Below are 20502 nucleotides of genomic sequence, written 5' to 3'. Positions count from 1 at the left end.
TGACATCCCTCTGAGCTCTGCACCAGGCCCCAGACCACACTGGGAACCTCTTCACTTACCGAGGTGCTGGTGAGGGTGGTCCCCACCGAGGCTGGCCTGGAGTTCTCACTTGAGTTTCTCTGGCCAGCCACGGTACTGCAAAGCTTCAAAGGTGGGGGTGTGTGGGGAGCAAGACCAGCTTGTCCCTCGGGGGCCTCCGGGCTGATGCTGCCAGTAGTGTCGCTTCTCTCTTTGTCTGTGACACCCGAGGGCACTTCAGGTGTGCAGGGCATAAGTGTCATCAGCTGGAGGAAACCAAACACAGTCTGTGGAAAGGCAGCTCAGGCCACATCCAGAGTCAGTGCACCCAAAGGTGGTCATAAAGGAGAGGTAAAAAAGGAAATGACAGCGAGCAAAGGCCCTTTATCTGGGACTCTGAGCCTGGGGTCCCAGAACCCACTAGAAGGCTGGCAATGGTCTCTTGGGTCTCTGAGTACCAAGAAAAAACAGTTGTCGACGTCTCTGTGTCTGTACATTATCAAATCGTTGGATGAGGAATATGGTACTAACCACATGATATTAAAAAAAATATCTAATCAAGTCTGTTTTTGAGGCAAAGGACATGGACTTAGTCAATGATCACTCCGGAGAGTAGAAGAGAGAGGTAGGCAGAGAAGGAGGAGTCCAAAGATTGAGGTCCCAGGATAGTTGGCCTGGAGGAGATTAGTCTGGAGGGAAATAGCCAACCCATGGAATGTTCAGGGGTCCTTCCCCCCAGATGCTCTTCCCTGGGGCCTCCTCTTTCAGCTGTACCCTGGGCCTGCCAGGGAGCCACGAGTTGATATATGGGAGCCCACTGTGTCAGTGCAAGGGGATACGTCCCGCCTCCCAACTGCTTCCACTCTGGATGGAGGCCACAGGACAGTCCCAGGAGCTTTCTCTCTGCCTGGACGAAGAGTCTCTGCTCTGCTGGGGGATGCCAGGCTCCCCTACCCGTGGTCCAGCCTGGCGAGCAACTCTGCTCCTTCAGTGAGTCTGGGCTCTGAACAGGGGTCTCCTCAGCACCCCCCCACGAAGGGGCCCCAGCCGAGGAAGGGTGCCAGGTGGGCGGGCTCCCTTCCCATCTGCTTTTACTTGTTTGGAGGTGGCCGTGATGGTCTTGTATTTCAGCTGCGGTTTGGGCCGCCAGCTTCCGGAGCTCTTGCCCCGCACCTGCTCACCCGCAGACTCGCCCTGCGTCTCCACCTTCTTCTCCCTCTTCTGGAACAACTGTTTTTGCTGTTTGAGCTTCAAGTCCTGGATCAGTTGCCTGATGGGGAGGAAGAAGAAGATACAGTCTGGGGGCTAAAGACAATGGCAAGAGCCAGCTAGTTCTTGAGGGATGGCTAAGTCTTGACATAGCAGAGGCTGGAAGATAGGAAGTGGGGAAGGCAAGTCCCTTGCACATAGCCTACCCAGGTTGGATCTCCACTACCCTTGTATAGTCCCCTGAAAAAATCCAGAAGTGATCCCTGAGTGTAGACTCAGGAGTCAGCCCTGAGCACTACTGGTGTGTGTCACCACCAACCCCCAACCCCACACACAAATACTCTATCAAGAAACAGAGGGCTCCCCCAGATCCCCCAGTCCATACAATTCAAAGCTCTGGGGCAGGAGTAGAGGAAGACACTTTCTCTGACCACATCATTCCCAGTCTGGGGCCCAGGAAAGGGGATCACTATCCCCACCAAGTGGGCAGGTATGAAGAGAGGGTGTGAGTAGAGGCCCACTAGATCTGAGACCCATGTTTGACAGCTTCCCACATCAGCCCCTCTGGCTAATGAGTCAGTAGTGACAACCAGTCATGTAAATAAATCAAGGGTCTAGGATCTGGGCCTTTTGGGGATGGCTATGTGCCCTTTCCCCTCTTACCCAGATAAATTTGTTTGTTTGTTTGTTTGTTTTTTATTTTGGGCCACATCCAGTGGTGCTCTTGGCTCTGCTCAGAAATCACTCCTGGCAGGTTCAGAGAACCATATGGAATGCTGGGGATAGATCCCAGGTTGGCCTCGTGTACTCTCTCTGGCCCAAACTCAGACAATTTTATCCTGCATGACTCCAGAGGCAACTTTGAGGGAGAGTGAAGGTGCCTGTCTCGAGCTAAATTTCTAGGGGCTGGAGCAGTTGCTCAGGGGTAAGGCATTTGCTTTGCATGCAACTGATCCAGGATGGATGGTGGTTCGAATCCCGGCATCCCATATGGTCCCCGGGGCCTGCCAGGAGCGATTTCTGAGCATAGAGTCAGGAGGAACACGAGTGCCACCGATGTGACCCAAAAAATATATTTTTTTTCTAGAAGCTGTCAGACATCTGCTTCATGATGTCAGCCCCTATCAGAGAACCAGAATATCTCTAGGTCTGGTGAGACTAAAGCAAACTTTCCCCTGGGAATGTCTGTGAACTCTAACTGTTTTCCCCAAACCAGTTCCCCACCTCACTCCAGAGCCTTTTTACCTACCGGGCATACAGTTCCCGAGCCTGGAGGCAATCGATATTCTGGAAGATGTGAGTTGTTGTCCTGGAAAAAGTTCTCATACTTGTCTGGATTCTGACCAGGGTAGATGAGGCGGAAACGCCACAGTGCTCCTTCTCATACTTCTCCGTCTTCTCCAGCTGCATGGCCTGGAAAACTCTTCACTTCCTCATCCTGTTAGGAACAGAGCCAGGGATGGCCATTGGGCTTTTGTGGGACAAAGCTAGAAGAGTCTGGACAAGCTAGATGGCATCTTGGCTAGAGGGGGGTCCTTGTCCACAACGGGGGTGGTGGTGGGTGGTGGTCATCAGTATGAAATAATCAGCATGTCAGCCATTTTTCTGACTGGGACCCTTTTCTGATCCCTCTGCCTACTGGTTGGCCCCCTGCTCTGTGCTGTGGGTCCCTATTTATGAGACTTTCACTGTGGCCTCCTAGGGCTTCTGAGGGAAATATATAGCCCCCAGTGAGAGAAACTGAGCTAAATGAATGAGACAATGCTTCTTCTTTTGTTTGTTTGATTTTTTGGCGTCTGGCTCTGCACTTAGGAATCATTCTGGTGGTATTTGGTGTGTAGTGGGAATGCCAGGATTGAACCCATGTCAGCTATTATTCAAGACAAAAGCTCTCTCTACCTGCTGTTCTATCACCCAAGCCCCAATAATGCTTCTTTGACAGCTGTCTCTGGCCAGTTCATGTCTTAAGGCCCCAAGAGCTGGTGGATGTGTGACCCTGAAGGCTCACCAAGTCCTCTCGCCCTAAGTAAGACCCATTCCCAGGGCAGACTAGTCCAGGAGCCACCCGCAGCCATCGTCAACATTAGGCTTCTCTGGAGAATAGCAGCTTGTATTTGGCTAAATCTGGGGCTTCTGGGATGAGCTGCCAGAGCGTTTATAAGCTGTGATGATCTCATTCTTCCTCATAGCACCCCAGGGAGGCAGAGGTCAGGGAGGGAGGCGTGGAAAGCCCCCCTTCTAGGACAGGGGAAATAAGCACCACTGAAGCTATGAGACCACTGGGGCTCGGAGGAGGGGGCAGATGGGGAGGTTTCCCACTCTTGACCTACAATAGTGGGAAACTGGAACCATGCCAGATGTCCTGGCACTCCAGGCAGGACTCTGGGGTCAACCTGGTGACTTAGCAGCAGGGTGACCTTGGGCAGGTCAGCTCCATGACAGCCTTGGTCTCCTCAGCCCCAGAATAGGAGCTCACAAGGATGCGTATCCTTTTCCCCACTTGGTCCTTACAGGGTGGTAGGTACACATTCCAATAGAAACACTGCTGGGGGGCCGGAGAGAATAGCATGGAGGGGGTAAGGCATTTGTTCTTTCATGCAGAAGGACGGTGGTTCAAATCCCAGCATCCCATATGGTCCCCTGTGACTGTCTGAGCATAGAGCTAGGAGTACCTCCTGAGCGCTGCCAGGTATGACCAGAAAGAAAAGAAAGAAAGAAAGAAAGAAAGAAAGAAAGAAAGAAAGAAAGAGAAAGAAAGAAAAGAAAGAAGAAAGAAAGAAAGAAAGAGGGAAATAGAAGAAAAGAAAGAAGAAAGAAAGACAAAGAAAGAAAGAAAGAAAAGAAAGAAAGAAAGAAAGAAAAGGAAAGAAAGAAAGAAGAAAGAAAGAAAAAGAAAGAAAGAAAGAAAGAAGAGAAGAAAGAAAGAAAAATAAAGAAAGAAAGAAAGAGGGAGGGAGGGAGGGAGGGAGGGAGGGAGGGAGGGAGGGAGGGAAGAAGGAAGGAAGGAAAAGAAAGGAAGGAAGGAAGGAAGAAGAAAGAAGAAAGAAAGAAAGAAAAATAAAGAAAGAGAAAGAAAGAAAGAGAGAAAGACAGAAAGAAAGAAAGAAAGAAAGAAAGAGAGAAAGAAAGAAAAAGAAAAAAGAAATAGAAAGAAAAAAGAAAGAAGAAAGAAACGAAGAAAGAAAGAAAAATAAAGAAAGAGAAAGAAAGAAAGAGAGAAAGACAGAAAGAAAGAAAGAAAGAAAGAAAGAAGGAAAGAAAGAAAGAAAGAAAAAAAGTGAGAAAGAAAGAAAGAAAGAAAGAAAGAAAGAAAGAAAGAAAGAAAGAAAGAAAGAAAGAAAAGAAAGAAAAAGAAAGAAAGAAGAAGAAAGAAAAAGAAAGAGAAAGAGAGAAAGAAAGAAAGAGAGAAAGAAAGAAAGAAAGAAAGAAAGAAAGAAAGAAAGAAAGAAAGAAAGAAAGAAAGAAAGAAAGAAAGAAAGAAAGAAAGAAAGAAAGAAAGAAAGAAAGAAAGAAAAGAAAGAAGAGAAAGAAAGAAAAAGAAAAAGAAAGAGAGAAAAGAAAGAAAGAAAGAAAGAAAGAAGAAAGAAAGAAGAAAGAGAAAGAAAGAAAGAAGAAGAAGAAAGAAGAAGAAAGAGAAAGAAAGAGAAAGAAAGAAAGAAAGAAAGAAAAAGAAAGAAAGAAAGAAAGAAAGAAAGAAAGAAAGAAAGAAAGAAAGAGAAAGAAAGAAAGAAAGAGAAAGAAAGAGAAAGAAAGAAAGAAAGAGAGAAGAAAGAAAGAAAGAAAGAAAGAAGAAAGAAAAGAAAAGAAAGAAAAGAAGAGAAAAGAAAGAAAGAAAGAAAGAAAGAAGAAAGAAAGAAAGAAAGAAAGAAAGAAAGAAGAAAGAAAAAGAAAGAAAAGAAAGAAAGAAAGAAAAAGAAAGAAGAAAGAAAGAAAGAAAAAAGAGAAAGAAAGAAAGAAAGAAAAGAAAAAGAAAGAAAGAAAAAGAAAGAAAGAAAGAAAGAAAGAGAGAAAGAAAGAAGAAGAGAAAAGAAAGAAAGAAAGAAAGAAAGAAAAAGAAAGAAGAAAGAAAGAAAGAAGAAAGAAAGAAAGAAAGAAAGAAAGAAAGAAAAGAGAGAGAGAGAGAGAGAAACAAAAAACACTGCGGAGCCCATTCTAGAAGCCCAGCAGCAGGGATGGGCTAGCTCTGGCCCATGGCAGGGGATTGCAGTGAGCATCTCAGGGTACCAAAGGCGCTTCCTGAACCAGTTTCCATCTTCTCCTTCATTGCATTCTCTCTGCACAATGGGCTCATGTGGAAAGGCAGTTGCTGGACTAATATAGCACTAGAGCACTTGCCTTGCATGTACTTCTACCACAGTACTCAAAAAATAAAGAGAAAAAGAAGCAGAAATTGTTTTGCTGCAGGGAGCAGAGAGACATTGCTTCCTGCAGTATGGAAGAGGATGGGATGGATAAGTACAGAGAAAAAGAAAGGAATGGGGCCCAAGAAACAACTCAATGGGCTGAATTTATGCTATACATGTATGAAGCCTGGGTTTTGTTCCCAAGAATTTATGCTACCTGGAGTACCTTCATGAGTTACTCACAAATACTGAGCCAGGAAAATCCCTAAAAACTACTGTGTCTGTTCCCAAAATAAAACAAAATAAGAAAGGCTATCCCTTTTCTGTTGGCAATTCCTAAGCTTTCATGTGCTATTGATAAGCTCCTGGATTTGGAGATAGTTCATAGGTGGCTCATTTCCTGTGCTAAAAGTCTAAGTTTAATTCCAGGAAGGCACATGGTCCCCTGAGCACGAGAACCAAACCTGAGCAGAGTTGGAAGAAGCCCCCACCTACCACCCCAAACCCAAAAGTAAAAATCCACTATGTGTAAAGCTAATTCTATTTTTTTTTGTTTTGGTTTGGTTTTGGGTCACACCCAGCAGCACTCAGGGGTTACTCCTGGCTCTGTGCTCAGAAATAGCTCCTGGCAGGCTCGGGGAACCATATAGGATACTGGGATTCAAACCATCCTTCTGCATGCAAGGCAATATGTCCTACCTCCATGCCATCTCTCCAGTCCCTGTAAAATTATGTAAGTCTCCAAGTCTATATATTTCTTTGTTGGTTTTAGGCTCCACCCACTAATACTCAGGGCTTACTCCTGACTCTGTGCTCAAGAATCCCTCCAGGTAGGACTCGCTCCCACTGTCAACTACATTTCCTGAAGTACAGCTGAGCATCAGAGCACTGACAACAAAACCATGCAAGGAGAAAAATGTCAAGTGATAACGTGGATGTGATACGCCCCTCTTCCTGGAGCAGGGAAGAGAGAGGACTTGGAGGACAGGGCCATGCGGGGTGAGGGGGATGAAGGGCTCCCCTACACATCATTACCTGGTCTCCCGAGAACGACACTGCTGCAGGCATCGCCCCCGCTGTCGCTCCACCTCCAACACTTTCTTCTTGTCACAGTTGCCCAGATTGATGAGTACCAATGTGTCATAGAGCAGACTGTCCTTCACCTCCTTGTCCAGCCAGGAATCGGTGGAGAAGCTGGGGGAATGGTTGACCTGTGGGGGCAAGAGGAAGCTGAGGGCTGTGCCATGCAAGTGTCAAAAGGCCACTTCTGAGGAGCTGCCTGAGCCCATCTTGAGGTCCTGGCTATTGAGATGAGCTGAAGAGGGCTGGAGGGAAAGCTGAAGTCACAATGAAAGAAGCGTAAGTAGCACCCCATTTTAGCTTGTCCTCTCTCCTTGAGATGCCAAGGGAGGGAAATAGGGCTGGGGGCTCTTAAGGGCTCCACCTTCTGACATGTATGTAGCCCATAAAGCAATGAAGGGGAGACCTCAGGAATTGGAAGACAAAGGGTGAGGCATTCAGGGGTCTGACTTGGGGTCAGGTGTGGAAGACATGCAGGAAGATGAAAAAGAGTCAATCGTACAGACAGGAGGCACATAGGGACCCTAGAAGCTCTAACAGTTCATTTTATTAGGAAGGATTTATACCGTCTGTGTTCAGGAATTTTTTCCTGATACTGAACTCAGGGATTCATTCTGGCAGGCTTGGGGTACCATATAGGGTGCTAGGGATCAAACCTGGGTTGGTGTGTGCAAAGCATAGACCCTAGCCAGAACACCCTACCCACTATACTATCACTTCGGCCCTTCTTCTTGCAGATCCCAAAGGCTTAATCCATTCTTTCTTTCCAAACAACCTCCCTTTCACACCTAGGTATGGAGGAATGGCAAAGCTGCAGGAATCAAATGTGGGGTTCTAATTTCTCCCCTCTCTTCCCACTGAAGTCTGACTGTGTCAACATCACCCCACCCCGGCCCTACCCGATGCAGAGCCTTGATCCTTGGGATGTGTCATCTGAATTGCCCTCGTAAGAGGCTGTTGGGCCCAGTCCAATGAGGCAGAGAAGCTGCCACCCAGAAGCTTGTCCTAACCTTCGTGCATTCATCTCGTGGGTTTGGGGGAGGCTGGAAACTGAGCACTCCCCACCCCTTCCTGGGGTCTGAACTCTTGCTTCTTGGAACTAAGAAGTCTAGTCTCTGAATGTCACACTTGGCCTTCAGTCTAGTTTGAGGAAGAACAGCCCCTTTCTGTTAACAAAAGCTCTGTCTGAACTTTCCCCCTGCCCAAGCTTTCAGGCCTCAGGGACTCCAGAAAGCACGGGCAAACACCCTCATTCTTGGCCGTCTACCCCCCTCTGGTGGCCACTGATCAGCAAAGGGAGTGAATGAAAGAAAGCTGCCCTGTCCTGCTGGCAAGCTGGTGGGATGTGTCTGAAGCTGGTAAAAGCAGGAACAGGGTTCACCTGCAGCCCCTAGCCCAAACCTTTCTACCTCCAGCAGCCAGGGCTTAAGCTTGTGGTCCAACAAAATGTCGAAGCCCAAAATCTCAAAGCAGGCGCTGTTGACAGTGTGGTGGGGGAAGCAGGTGTGATAGTTGTGCTTGATGATGGGTGCGCCGAGATGATCGTCTTGATAATGACGTCCTCGATGTCTCTCCAGATCTGCTTCACATCATAGCCGTGGTCCTCCATGAACGTGTTGAAGGTGGAGAGCTTTCTAGAAGGGAACCACAGCCCGTGAGGCCAAGTAACCTGCCCTGGTCATCTCAGCCAAATAGAATCTCTGGAGCCAGTTGTGAACAGCCAGAAGCTGGGATATCTTGTGACTCTCCTTGTATCAGCACAGGAGAGAGACTCACAGGGTCACCTCCCTCATTCCCCAAGACCTGGAGGGGTTGCAGTGACAATAACCTGGTTGGTTACTTCCGCTGAGACCCAGAAAACCCCTATGGACTGGAGGTGCTGGTGCAGAATTTAACAAATAAATAAAAATCCGCTATCACCGATTATGGTTGCAATTTGGTGACAATGGGTTTTGAACCTCTGGTATTCATTGGAAGCACTTGGAGAGCCCTTTTGTGAGTAAAGAAGCCTACTCAGAACAACACCAGGATCTCACATTAGTTCTGGAAGGAGTTCTGGAGACATCAAAGACACAGAAATCTTGTTTGGGGGATAACCATAGGAAAATGGTATCCCTGGGACATTAGCACATTAGGTTTCCAAAGTAAATTCCAGTTCCAATCTTGGAACTAAAGGTGCCCCTCCTGAGAGACTGAACAGCTGGCTATGTTCCTCAGGGACAGAAGAAGAGAATTTGGCCCATGCAGGGAAGTCAGGAAAGACACATCTGATAGGACATGGCAGCTGATGGGAGCTGGACAAATATGACAGGGTCCAGAGGCAATGGTGAGGACAGATTTTGACTGTCGTGTGCAAAGCCCAAGTGCAGTGGAAACATGTAACAGGGTGGAATAGAGCTGAAAGGCTGGAATGATGTTTAGTTTGATCCCCACTCTGCTGGACTGCTCAGGTCCCCAGTACCACTGGGCCTGAGCATTGAACCATCTGGCCCAATTACTCTAATAACACCAGGAGTGCCCCACACCAGGTTCCCTAAACACTGCCTGGGAGGCATAGTCCTCTAAAACAAAACTAAAATCAAGTAGAAATATGGAAGAAGATGCTGAGGAGTAAACAGAAGGAGAATAAGAAGACAACAGACATAGCTCACCAGGCAGTTCAAAGAACTCTCTGAACCCAAGTCAAGGGAGTCAAAATAGGAGGAAAAGCTCCCAGAGAGCTTAATTATAGATCATCTGTCTTCCCTGAACAAGGCTGAGTTTGACCCAATACTCTCCCCCAGTCAAGCAAGATCTGGGTGATGCTCAGGGATGGTCACCTGGCAAACAGGAAAAAGTGTACCATCTCCAGATGGTGCAACCAAATGTGCAAGCTCCACACCCAAAGTGTATAACCCATGGTTAACTCAACAACTACAGCGCAGGCTGGTTAACGCACATTTACTAAAGGCCACTGTGAGTGCTCAGCTTATGCTAGGGGGTGACAGGAAAGAGTTGCCCTATCACAGGGAGATTACGGGCCACTTGGAGAGACAATACACTCAGGAAACAAGTCAGGATGCATCACCAGAAAGACAAGATGCAAATGCTGCTCACTGTTGAGGCACATGGCCTCTATCTGCCACCACAAGTATTGGGGTGGAATCTGGGAATATAGAACTGCATATAAAAAATTTTCCAGAATGCTTGAAATCAGTCATTTCAAGTGCACAAAAAGTTATTTGGTTTGCCTCTTTGGGAAATAAATTTATCTCAAAGTGATTATAACCTTCCCAGCCTCCTCCTACCAAAACATAATCTAACCTTTTCTTTTGTTTTTTGTTTTTGTTTTTTGTTTTTATTTTGTTTTTGGGCCACACCCGGAGGTGCTCAGAGGTTACTCCTGGCTGTCTGCTCAGAAATAGCTCCTGGCAGGCACGGGGGACCATATGGGACACTGGGATTCGAACCAACCACCTTTGGTCCTGGATCTGCTGCTTGCAAGGCAAACACCGCTGTGCTATCTCTCCGGGCCCCTAACCTTTTCTTAATGAAAAGAAAAGCACATCACAATGAATTCATAATGACCATCATCATGCAATTTCACAGAGTATCCTAGATCCCCCCCTTTCCAGGTGCCTTGAGAGATGGGAAGCAGCTTGCTCTGATCTGAAGACTGCCAGCATCCTTGTATTTCTGTCTTCTTTACTGTGGTCAGAGTTCTGCTCCTATGATGTCTGTGGTCATTCACTGTCTAAAAAGATGGGAAAGACCCAGGGATGTGGCTCACTGGTAGAGAGTCTGGCCTTGTATGTGTGAACACACAGAGTAGAAAGTCAGCCCTGCCCTCCATTGCCAAGTATGATCTGTTGGGAATCCTGGCACCACCAGTATGAAATCTCTAACACACTACAACCAATATGTGTGACACTGGACATCACAACAAAGATAGAGAAATGGAAGGGAAAATGGGAAGGAGAAAGAGGAAAAGAGAAAGAATATGGGAGATGAGCAAGAAGAACTCAGCAATATGAGAAGACTAACCCTCAAGGCATCATATAACCCTCAAGGAGTCAAAGCCCAACTGGGGACACATGACAAAAGATGCACAGGGCAAAGAACACACATGTGGGCTGTGGCTGATATTGACTATCAGGGTAATGGAGGACAGAGGTGTGACCCAAAAACCAAAAAAAAAAAAAAAGACATGATAATTAGGTGGGTTGAGTCTTATAAATTGCTTAATGCAGTGTTTGGCATATAGCAAGGGAAGAACTCAGTAAATTAAATGCTGTCTCAGTGCAATAGTCATAATAGTGGAAAACTGGATCTGATCTGTAACTTGAGTTGTTGATTGAGTAGAATTTTAGTTGAGTTTGAACTTGATGCTCTAGGCACCTAAGAGCACACATACTTAGTTACTTGAGTGTGAGAGTAATGAGAATTCACAGTGAGAACAGTAACAGCATCTTCTCACAGGGAGATAGATGAAGTCTGTTCCTATATATCATCTCAACAGATTCTTACAGCATATCTGTGAGGGTGGGCCAGTGGAGGTTAGTATTTTAATACATGATTTTGGAGATGAGAAAGTGGGGTTCATAAAGGTCAAGTGGAAGCACTTGGAACCTGGGAGAAAAGCGGGGAGGTGAGCACAGGTCTGAGGCCAGAGGGAACTCAGGGCCTGGTATAGAGACACCTAAAGGAGGATTCTTCAGGATTCAACGACTCACTGGAGAAGGAAACATCCCAGTTGACCTAGATGTGCCAGTCCTGTAGAGCAGAGTGTAGAAATGCAGAAGTTAGACAAATGAAGCTCAAGGAGAGAGAGCAGTTTAGTGAGGAAGCAAGTAACTGCTCAGAGGTGAAGGTGAAGGAGGAGAGTGAAGTGAAGAGAAGGAAGAGGCAGGAGGTGAGGAGATGGAGGACTGAAGAATGTACACCAGACCCACAGCTTAGCCCTGGGGCCTCAGTCTCTCTCTATCACAGCCAAAACCTGCTGTGGGGGTATCAGTTCTCATAAGAAGAAGGAAACGGGCCAGGAAGGTGGCGCTAGAGGTAAGGTGTCTGCCTTGCAAGCGCTAGCATAGGATGGACCGCGGTTCGATCCCCGGGTGTCCCATATGGTCCCCCCAAGCCAGGAGCGATTTCTGAGCGCATAGCCAGGAGTAACCCCTGAGCGTCAAACGGGTGTGGCCCAAAAACCAAAAAAAAAAAAAGAAGGAAACAAGGGCCCTTTGACTCACACTCTTATGTGAGGGGTTCCTCACACAGGTCATGCTTGTCTCACAGGGACAATGCAAGGGGGTGGGGAGAACAATGGGTGTCCCATGATCCGCATTTTCCAGAACCAGAGGAGTGGGTTGCGGACTGGAGCTACAGTGACTTGTCTGAGCTTCATCAGTAAAAGAATCAGGGTGGAAATAGGAAGGCGACTTCATTGAACAGGCCACAGAACCCCCACCCACCCCATACACTGGCAGGTGAAGAAAGAAGGAAGAGGAAGTGCCGTGGCCAAGAGAAGTAGCTAGTATCTTCTGAAAAGGGAAGAAAATCTTCTCCTGGCCCAAGACAGTCTCCTAGGAAGCTTGGCTCAGTAATGTTTCTAAAACTCTGTTCCTGAGGAAGGACGGCTTTGTGAAACTGGGAGGCTACTTATTGGTCTCTCAAAGTGTGAGGCAGGAGAAAGAGCAGAAGCTGCAGAGCCGGAAAAGCCTCTGGAGCTGCACAGCCTTGGACAACCAGAGACTGACATCATCACCTAACTCCCAGCTCCTAGCTTACCCCTTCTACCTGGTCTTATTCACAGTGCTCACTTCCCCCTTCCCTTAAAACCCATGAGAGACAGACAGGCTAGCTGATGATATAAATGAAGAGTCACTTGGGAGCTTCTGTCGTGTGTCTTCATGGACCACCTCTTTCTAGGGAACAGGAAAGAGCACTGGCCACAAGTCCACATTCACAGCACACCAGAGCCAAGTGACACATCATTTGAGACTCTCTATTGGAGTAACATGTGTGGTGATCCCCACCCCGACCACAGGTTATGGAACAAACTACGCAGCACAACCCTCTCCCACGTAGACTCATATCTGTTAGTATGGAAATGCTGGAAGTGCTGACTGTAATAAGAGTCTGTTTGGGGGGCCCGGAGAGATAGCACAGCGGCGTTTGCCTTGCAAGCAGCCGATCCAGGACCAAAGGTGGTTGGTTCGAATCCCGGTGTCCCATATGGTCTCCCGTGCCTGCCAGGAGCTATTTCTGAGCAGACAGCCAGGAGTAACCCCTGAGCACCGCCGGGTGTGACCCAAAAACCAAAAAAAAAAAAAAAAAAGAGTCTGTTTGGGGAGCGTGCATGCATGAATATGTGTGTGTGTGTGTGTGTGTGTGTGTTACTGGGAAATAATCCCTGTTTCTCTCACTTCCTCTCAGCCTCCTCAGATTTACAAGGTGGCTTTCTTTTAATGATTAACAGCTAGTGGGCAGAAATGAAGGAGATTGTCCTGTGTGTAAAGGCAATGAAATAGTTTCTGGAACCACGTGACCCAAGATGGCAGCCTGTGGGTGGCCAAGCAAAGACTGGCAGGGAATGGAAAGAAGGGAAGTCACATCTTTACCTTTTGCTTCCAGAGTGGTCATCTTGGATGAAATTGGAGCTGTGCTTATTGATGGAATAATTAGTCAGGTGCATGCAGATATCATCCTGGGGAGAGAGACAAGTCTGGGGGGCAGAAGGAAGGAAACACTTCCTGCTCTATTCTGGGACCTCACATGGCTCCAGGACTGAGAGAGATGGAAAGACAGAGGATGTCAAGAGGTTTTCTTACACTGGCAAAACAGGAAGTTGGAGGAGTGTCCTGCAGCCTGGAGTCTAAAAAACTCTAGCTCCTCCTGATTGAGTGGTGGCAGCAGGGATCAGGGAGTGGGGAATGGAGACACCTCCAAAATGGCTGTGAGTCCCAGGATTCCCTACTTTCTAGCTCTGTTTGGACAAGTCCCTTCTTTGATTCAGGTTTTAATGTCCTCACCAGTCAAGAGAAGTTACTGACTCCCATTTCTGAAGGCTCCTGAGAGGGGTCAATGACAAAACAAATGCAACCTGGCTCAACAAAAAAATGGGGTCCCCTGATCTGTTTGGAGAAGGCAAAGTCAGCTAGTCTTCATGCTGTGAAGGTCAAGCAATAGGACCCCGGAGCTTACCAGGTTGTCCATGCAAGGGTAGGAGTAGGAGGTTGTGGCGAAGCGGGCCAATCCCTCATTGTACACAAAAATCCTGAGGGGATCACAGGAGGTTATCAGCACATAAATCCGAAGGTCGAACTTGAACCCGTCAATGATGAAGGGCTGAGGAAGAAGAGAGACTCACAAAATTCACATTGGCCCACTATTAGGCCAGACTGCACAATCTACTATACAGAGCTTGGCCAGGGATGTGGGCTCGGTGACACTCCTCTCCCCCATAATTTTGCAGGAGTCACTAATGCACTATGAGCTTCTTGGTCTGTGGAAATTCACTGACAGCAACAGAGCACCCCAAGGATTGTTGCAATTTGGCAAGAGGATCCCCTACCTCCCACCATGCTAACCTACCATGCTAACTAGGTCCCTCATCCTATATTGGTCCTTCCCTGCAAGGTACTAGACCAGTGTTTCTCAAATAGAGGTCAGATGGCAGCCCCCAGGGTATTTCCAAAATTATATCAATGAGACTAGAAGGTCAAGCAGTAGGACAGGAAGGAAACAGGTTGAAAAAGGTTGAGAAACACTGGGTTAGACTGCTGTGACTTCTGACCTTCAGTCAAGGAGAAAAGCTGGTTGCCATTTTCTCTCAGGATGGCCCCATACCCAAATAAGGCGGGGTTGCTACAGGCCAAAGGTTCTGTCCCAGCTGCCATCTGTTGGAGGCAAGGCAGGGCCAGGCCAACGGATAAATGAGTACAAGGGTGGGGGGGCTCTGGCCTAGGCACTGGCCTTTCCCTGGTGAGAAGGCGTGGTCTGACAAAGTCCACAGAAGGCAAAGTCAGGACTCACCCCACCCCAGCCTTCTAGGCCCTCTGTTTACTTCCTGTCCCATGGAGCCAGAGCCTGAGGTTGCCTGGCATGAGGAAGTACCTTTGAAATATAGAGCTGACAGATCATATCCTCCCCAGGTTTGATTTCTTTCACAGTCCGTGTGATGAATATACCTCTCCCCTGGCAGCCCGAATCCGGCTTGCAAATGTAGGTCTTACTTTTTCGGGATCTACTATAGTTCTGCAAATCTCCCCAACTGCCAAAAAGGGAGGAAGCAAGATATACCTTTTAGCTGGAGAGCTTTGACATGTATACCAGCCTGCTGGGTATAACCCCAAAACATTAAAAACAACAACAAAAAAGATCTCTACGGGAGCAGCAGCTCTGAACCTAGCAAGGGTGAGAAGGCCAGCAAGGAAGACAGGTGTCTACAGTGTACTCAGGGGTCGCTCCAAGTGGTGCTCAGGGAACCCTGCAGCACTGAGGATCAAATCAGGATCAGCCACATTCCAGGGGAGTGCCTTAATCCTCTCCTCCCCTCTTCTTTTTTTTTTTTAAGCAGTATATTTATTGATTGATTGGTTGGTTGGTTGGTTGGTTGGTTGGTTGGTTGGTTGGTTGGTTTTTGGGTCACATCGGGCAACGCCCAAGGGTTACTCCTGGCTCTACACTCAGAAATCACTCCTGGCAAGCTTGGGGTAACATATGGGTTGCCAGAATCAAACCCGGGCCCTTCCCAGGTTGGCCTCATGCAAGGCAAATGCCCTACTGATGTGCTATCTCTCTGGTCCAGGGGTCCTCAAACTTTTTAAACAGGGGGCCAGTTCACTGTCCCTCAGACCATTGGAGGGTCTGACTATAGTAAAAACAAAACTTATGAACGAATTCTTATGCACACTGCATATATCTTATTTTGCAATGAAGAAACAACAGATACAAATACAATATGTGGTCCGAGGGCCACAGTTTGAGGACCACTGTGAGTCTGGTCCCTCCTCCCCTCTTCTTAAACATAATGAGGTTGAACCCAGGTCCCATTCCCACTATGCTGCACTTCTTCTGTTTCTAGAAAGCATATGGTCAAGTTTATATACCAGGAATGGGTGTTCAGTTTCAAGATAGATAAAGTGGGATCATGTAAGGATACAGGCATCCATCCCAGCCCCTGCCCTGGCCACTACCCTTACTTTTTTATTTATTTATTTATTTTTGGTTTTTGGATTACACTTGTCGGCATTCAGGTTACTCCTGGCTTTGTGCTCAGAAATCTCTCCTTGCAGGCTCAGGGGACCATATGGGATGCCAAGGATCGAAACCGGGTTTATCCCAGGTCAGATGTACACAAGGCAAATGCCATATCGCTATGCTATCTCTCCGGCCCACTACCCTCACTCTTTCCAGAAAGGTTCTTGGACTTTAACAATTCAGAAACTGCACAGTTATGAGGTAGAAGTTAGGGACAAAAATGCTAAAAGCTCAAAAGACTTAGAAATATTGCTCTTGCATGCAAAAAGACTGGAGTTTGAGCCTGACACCATGAGGACCCAGGTACAACTTCCAATGCTCAGCTGTTTTTCAAGGTAAGAAGCAGGCACAGACCCCAAGGCACACCAGCCCCCTCATTATCATTTGATTTACAGGCAAGGCTGTATTATTGCTAAACTTTGCACAAGTTGAGGGGGGAAGAGGTGAGAGGGGAAGGGAAAATAGCAACCACAAGAACCAAGGAAAAGAGGAAATTAAAACTGGGGGTGTATGAGGAGAAAATGGGGCACTGGCAGGGGAACTCACTCAACAGGAAGACACCAGGTCCTGGGAAAAAGTGAAAATCTTTGGGGAAACATCTTTAACATGCGGTTCATATTCCTGGCCAGCAAGTCCTTGCGGCAGATTTCATTCATCCCGGGAAGTGATTGATTTTCTGTTAAGGAAGCCAGATTGTTGAACATTGAGGGAAAGATTTCAAAGGATAAGTAGCCCCAGAAAACCCCCCTTCAAGGGATAATCATACACCTGGGGGAGCAGATGCCACACACATTTAAGTACCAGCAGGGACCCAGATACCTGGTAACTTTTCATCTCCATCACCCGCTCCAGAGACACTGAGAAGTCAGTCCAGTAGAGGGTCCAGTCGTCACTTTCCCCCGCCCTCCCGTAGGCCATACTCGCTGGGCTGCCCTTCGAACTGTGCAGAAAAAAAACCAGAGAAAACCATGAAACACCCAGAGAGGAACAAACAGAAGGGGCAGTTACTAGGGGTCTCCAAGCACTAAAGCCATAAAGCATGGGCTTGCTGGAATCAGATGTTATCTTGCCTCATGGTATCCATTCTCGTCAGAGAGGGTGGTGGTACAAGGAATGTCATGGAAGAACACAATTCTAAGGGTCAGAGAGATGGTTCAATGGGCTGAGCACAAGCTTTGCAATACAGTAGGCCAAGATTCAATCCCCAGCACTGCACAATACTTCAAGCACTGCCAAGAAATACCCCACAAGCACAGAACTGGGAGTAGACCCCAATTAACAATGGGTATGGCTCCCCAAAATAAAGAACAGAATTTTGACCTGGTGATCCCCATAGTTTATCTGAGATAAATTACATGCCTGGGTTTTCCCTGGCCTGGAAGTAGTAGGCCTCTGGCTCTCTTCCAAACACTAAGCCCTGAATGTTCAGGGAATAGAAACTAATCCTTCACATCAGTCGGAGTCAAGCTTAATTAGTAAGATGCAGTGACAGGAAAAAGAATACTAAACAAGCTATTTCAACACCACCTAGATGTTGTCACATCCTTCTTTCCTGTCCCTGTTGGTTTTAATAGCCAGGAGCTGATTCCAACACAAACTCAGACGCCTTCCAGTGCCAAGAAGAAAGCAGAGCCTGCAGGAGACTAAGGCTCAAACTTAAAGCCTTCAAGTTCATGGCTTGACAAATGACAATAGTGAAGCAGGTCAGTGTAGGGGACGGGGGAGTGCCCCAGAAACTCACAGACTCCAATATATGGTATCTGTTTCAAAGAGCCACTGACTACAGTGGCAGCTGTTTCTTGGCCATCAGCTCCACAGAACTAGTAAGAAGAGCCAAAAGGGGTTGTGGTTCCAATATGTGGTACATGCCCTGGTGTTTTGGGAATGAGACTCCCATAAATCCATGTGTATCTTGCTTTGTTTTGCAGCCACATCCTGTGGGTTGGGGAAGGATCCTATGTGATGCCAGGAATTGAATCTAGGTGCAAGGCAAGCACCTTAACCGCTGCCCTATCTCTCTGGCCCTTACAGAGCTAAATACGCAGAAGGAGACAAAACCCAGGATTAAAGACACCTCTTTTCACTCAAAAGAAGATACTAAAGTGACTTCCAACACCTAAGGTGGGGAGACAGGGGCCCCCTAGATGCAGATCCCTCAATGCTGATGCTTACCACTCTCATAGCGGCAGCTGGATAAGTTGATCACCAATCATCTGGAAAAGAGAAGAAGGAAAGCAGCAAGACAGAGCAAGTGTCCCCAGAAACATCCTGTTTCAGGTGGTGTTGCACTGAGCTGGTCTGCCCTCCCCCTTCCTAAGGATTCAAACTCCCGTGGTAGGGAGTGTCAGAAGGGACTGTAGTTGTGGCTAATTCTGCATTGCCATTTCACCTTTTCTATCCTTTTATTCCAATGGTCTATCCTGAATAAGCATTTTTTTTTTGGCAAAAAAAAAGGTGGGAGGTGCTTGGCAATGCATGCCTGGAGATATTCAGGGGTTACTCTTGACTCTGTGCTCAGGAATCACTTCTGGCAAGCTTTATGGTTCCTATGGGATGTTGGGGGTTGAACTAGAGTCAGCTGTGTGCAAAGCAAGTGCTCTACACTGTGCTATTACTTGGCCCCCTTACCAAAATGTTTCCCCTCATTCAAGGAGGCTGAGTTAGAAAGTGGACAAGAATTCAGACATCAATCAGGATGAGGAGTGATTCTGAGTGGAATAAGGTATGGCTAAGCATAAAACAAGAACAGGGGATCGGGGCCGGAGAGATAGCATGGAGGTAAGGCATTTGCTTCCCATGCAGGTCAGTGGTTCAAATTCTGGTGTCCCATATGGTCCCCCGTGCCTGCCAGGAGCGATTTCTGAGTGTAGAACCAGGAGTAACTCCTGAGCGCTGCCGGTTGTGACACAAAAACAAAAACAAAAACAAACAATCAGTAAGAACTGGGGACTAGGGCCCAGAGTGATAGCACAGTGCTTAAGGCATTTGTTTTACAAGCAGTCGGCCCGGGTTCAATCCCTGGAATCCCATATTGTCCCCCGAGTCTGCCAGGAATAATTTCTGAGCACAGAACCAGGAGTAACTCCAAGGACAGCCAAGTATGGCCCAAACCCTACCCCTACCCCCCCAAAAAATAGAAAAGAACTGAGGACTGGATGCCAGAGAGATAGTACAGCAGGTCAGGCACATGTCTTGCATGTGGCCTCCCCAGGGTTCCATCTCCAGCACCCTTATATGGCCTCCTGAGTACCACCAGGAATGAACCCTGAGACAAAATCAGGAATAAGTCCTGAGCATCATCAAGTGTGGCCCAAAATCAAAAAAGAAAAAACTAAGGGCCCAAGAGATAGCTTAATGAACTGAGTAAAGTCTGTATGTAAGACCTGGCAGCACTTGGTCTCCAGGAGTGATTACTGAGCATTGAGTCAGGTGTACTCACTGCATACAGGTAGATGTGGGGAAAAATTGGAATGCAGAGCTTTGGTCTGCTCCTAAGAGATGAGTATGCTTTCATTATATTTAAAGGTCACAAACTGGGGCCAGAGAGATAGCATAGGGGTAAGGCCTTTGCCTTGCATGCAGCAGGATGGTGGTTCGAATCCCAGGTCCCCCCGAGCCTGCCAGGAGCGATTTCTGAGCGTAGAGCCATGAGTAACCCCTGAGCGCTGCTGGAAATGACCAAAAAAAACAAAAACAAACAAACAAATAATAAAGGGTACAAACTCCTCAACAATAGCACACCCTTAAAAAAAGGAAATTATCTCTCCCCATCCACCCACCTATCCTTAAAAAAAAAAAGATATTAGGCCAGAGCAATAGCACAGTGGTAGAGTGTTTGCCTTGCACGCGGCCGACCCAGGACAGACCCGGGTTCAATTCCCGGCATCCCATATGGTCCCCAGAGTCTGCCAGGAGCGATTTCTGAGCCCAGAACCAGGAATAACCCCTGAGCACTGCTGAATGTGGCCCCAAAACTTTAATAATAATAATAATAATAATATATTTTTAAAAGATATTCTCCAATAGAACAAAGATTTGAGGCAAAGGGTTATAGATTTTGTTCTATAAAAGATTATGCAAAGTAGATTCTTCTATTGGGTGGATCTTGGCCATCCCCACCCAGTTTACGCTTTTCCTCCAGGCCCCTCCTGCTGTAACCAACATGGACCATCTTTCAATCCTAACCTCTTTTTCTTCCTCCTCTTCTTGCCTTGCTGCTGGGCATTCTGAAGCCCTTTCTGCGTCCCCGAGTTCTCTCTCACAAAGCCAGGGGTTGATATGTTCCGTCTGGTCTTCCGCAGAACTGTTGGCCCGCTCCTCGGTGCCAACCTCTTTCTGAGGCTGCCGTCTGCGCTTCTTCCAAGCTTCGGTGGAGGCTCTGGGGAAATACCAGCCACCCCTGGAGAAAGGTCAGAGGGAGAGGCACTTTCGTGGCTCTACCTGCAGGGGGATCCCCTCCCTTGTGCATGTGGGGAATGGACCCCTCCTCAGCCACCAAGCAGCTGGGGGCTGGCTACAAAGTGCCCGGCAAAGTCCACTGATGGCATGAGCGCTGGCAGGGGATTGATCCCACCGTTTTGCCACTGACTCTGACCTTAGGGAATCATTCAGCCAA

At 47.4% G+C, this 20502-nt stretch overlaps 1 protein-coding gene across 1 annotated transcript in view; it reads right to left on the bottom strand.

Moving 5' to 3' along the window:
• TTLL6 (tubulin tyrosine ligase like 6) overlaps positions 1-20502 on the bottom strand; it is a 46027-nt gene that overhangs the window by 11363 nt on the left and 14162 nt on the right. The window contains 18 exon segments of the mRNA XM_049766112.1: positions 60-305; positions 1114-1288; positions 2477-2523; positions 2525-2592; positions 2595-2665; positions 6606-6781; positions 8060-8175; positions 8178-8284; positions 13247-13332; positions 13830-13973; positions 14742-14898; positions 16434-16542; positions 16545-16563; positions 16707-16810; positions 17962-17970; positions 18060-18100; positions 20073-20161; positions 20163-20286. Coding sequence (XP_049622069.1) covers positions 60-305; positions 1114-1288; positions 2477-2523; positions 2525-2592; positions 2595-2665; positions 6606-6781; positions 8060-8175; positions 8178-8284; positions 13247-13332; positions 13830-13973; positions 14742-14898; positions 16434-16542; positions 16545-16563; positions 16707-16810; positions 17962-17970; positions 18060-18100; positions 20073-20161; positions 20163-20286 — 1888 coding nt within the window.

This window comes from Suncus etruscus, chromosome 1 (assembly GCF_024139225.1).
Source record: "Suncus etruscus isolate mSunEtr1 chromosome 1, mSunEtr1.pri.cur, whole genome shotgun sequence".
Classification (NCBI taxonomy): domain Eukaryota; kingdom Metazoa; phylum Chordata; class Mammalia; order Eulipotyphla; family Soricidae; genus Suncus; species Suncus etruscus.
Note: the sequence above shows the minus strand (reverse complement) of the source record. Positions and strands in the feature narration are given on the sequence as shown.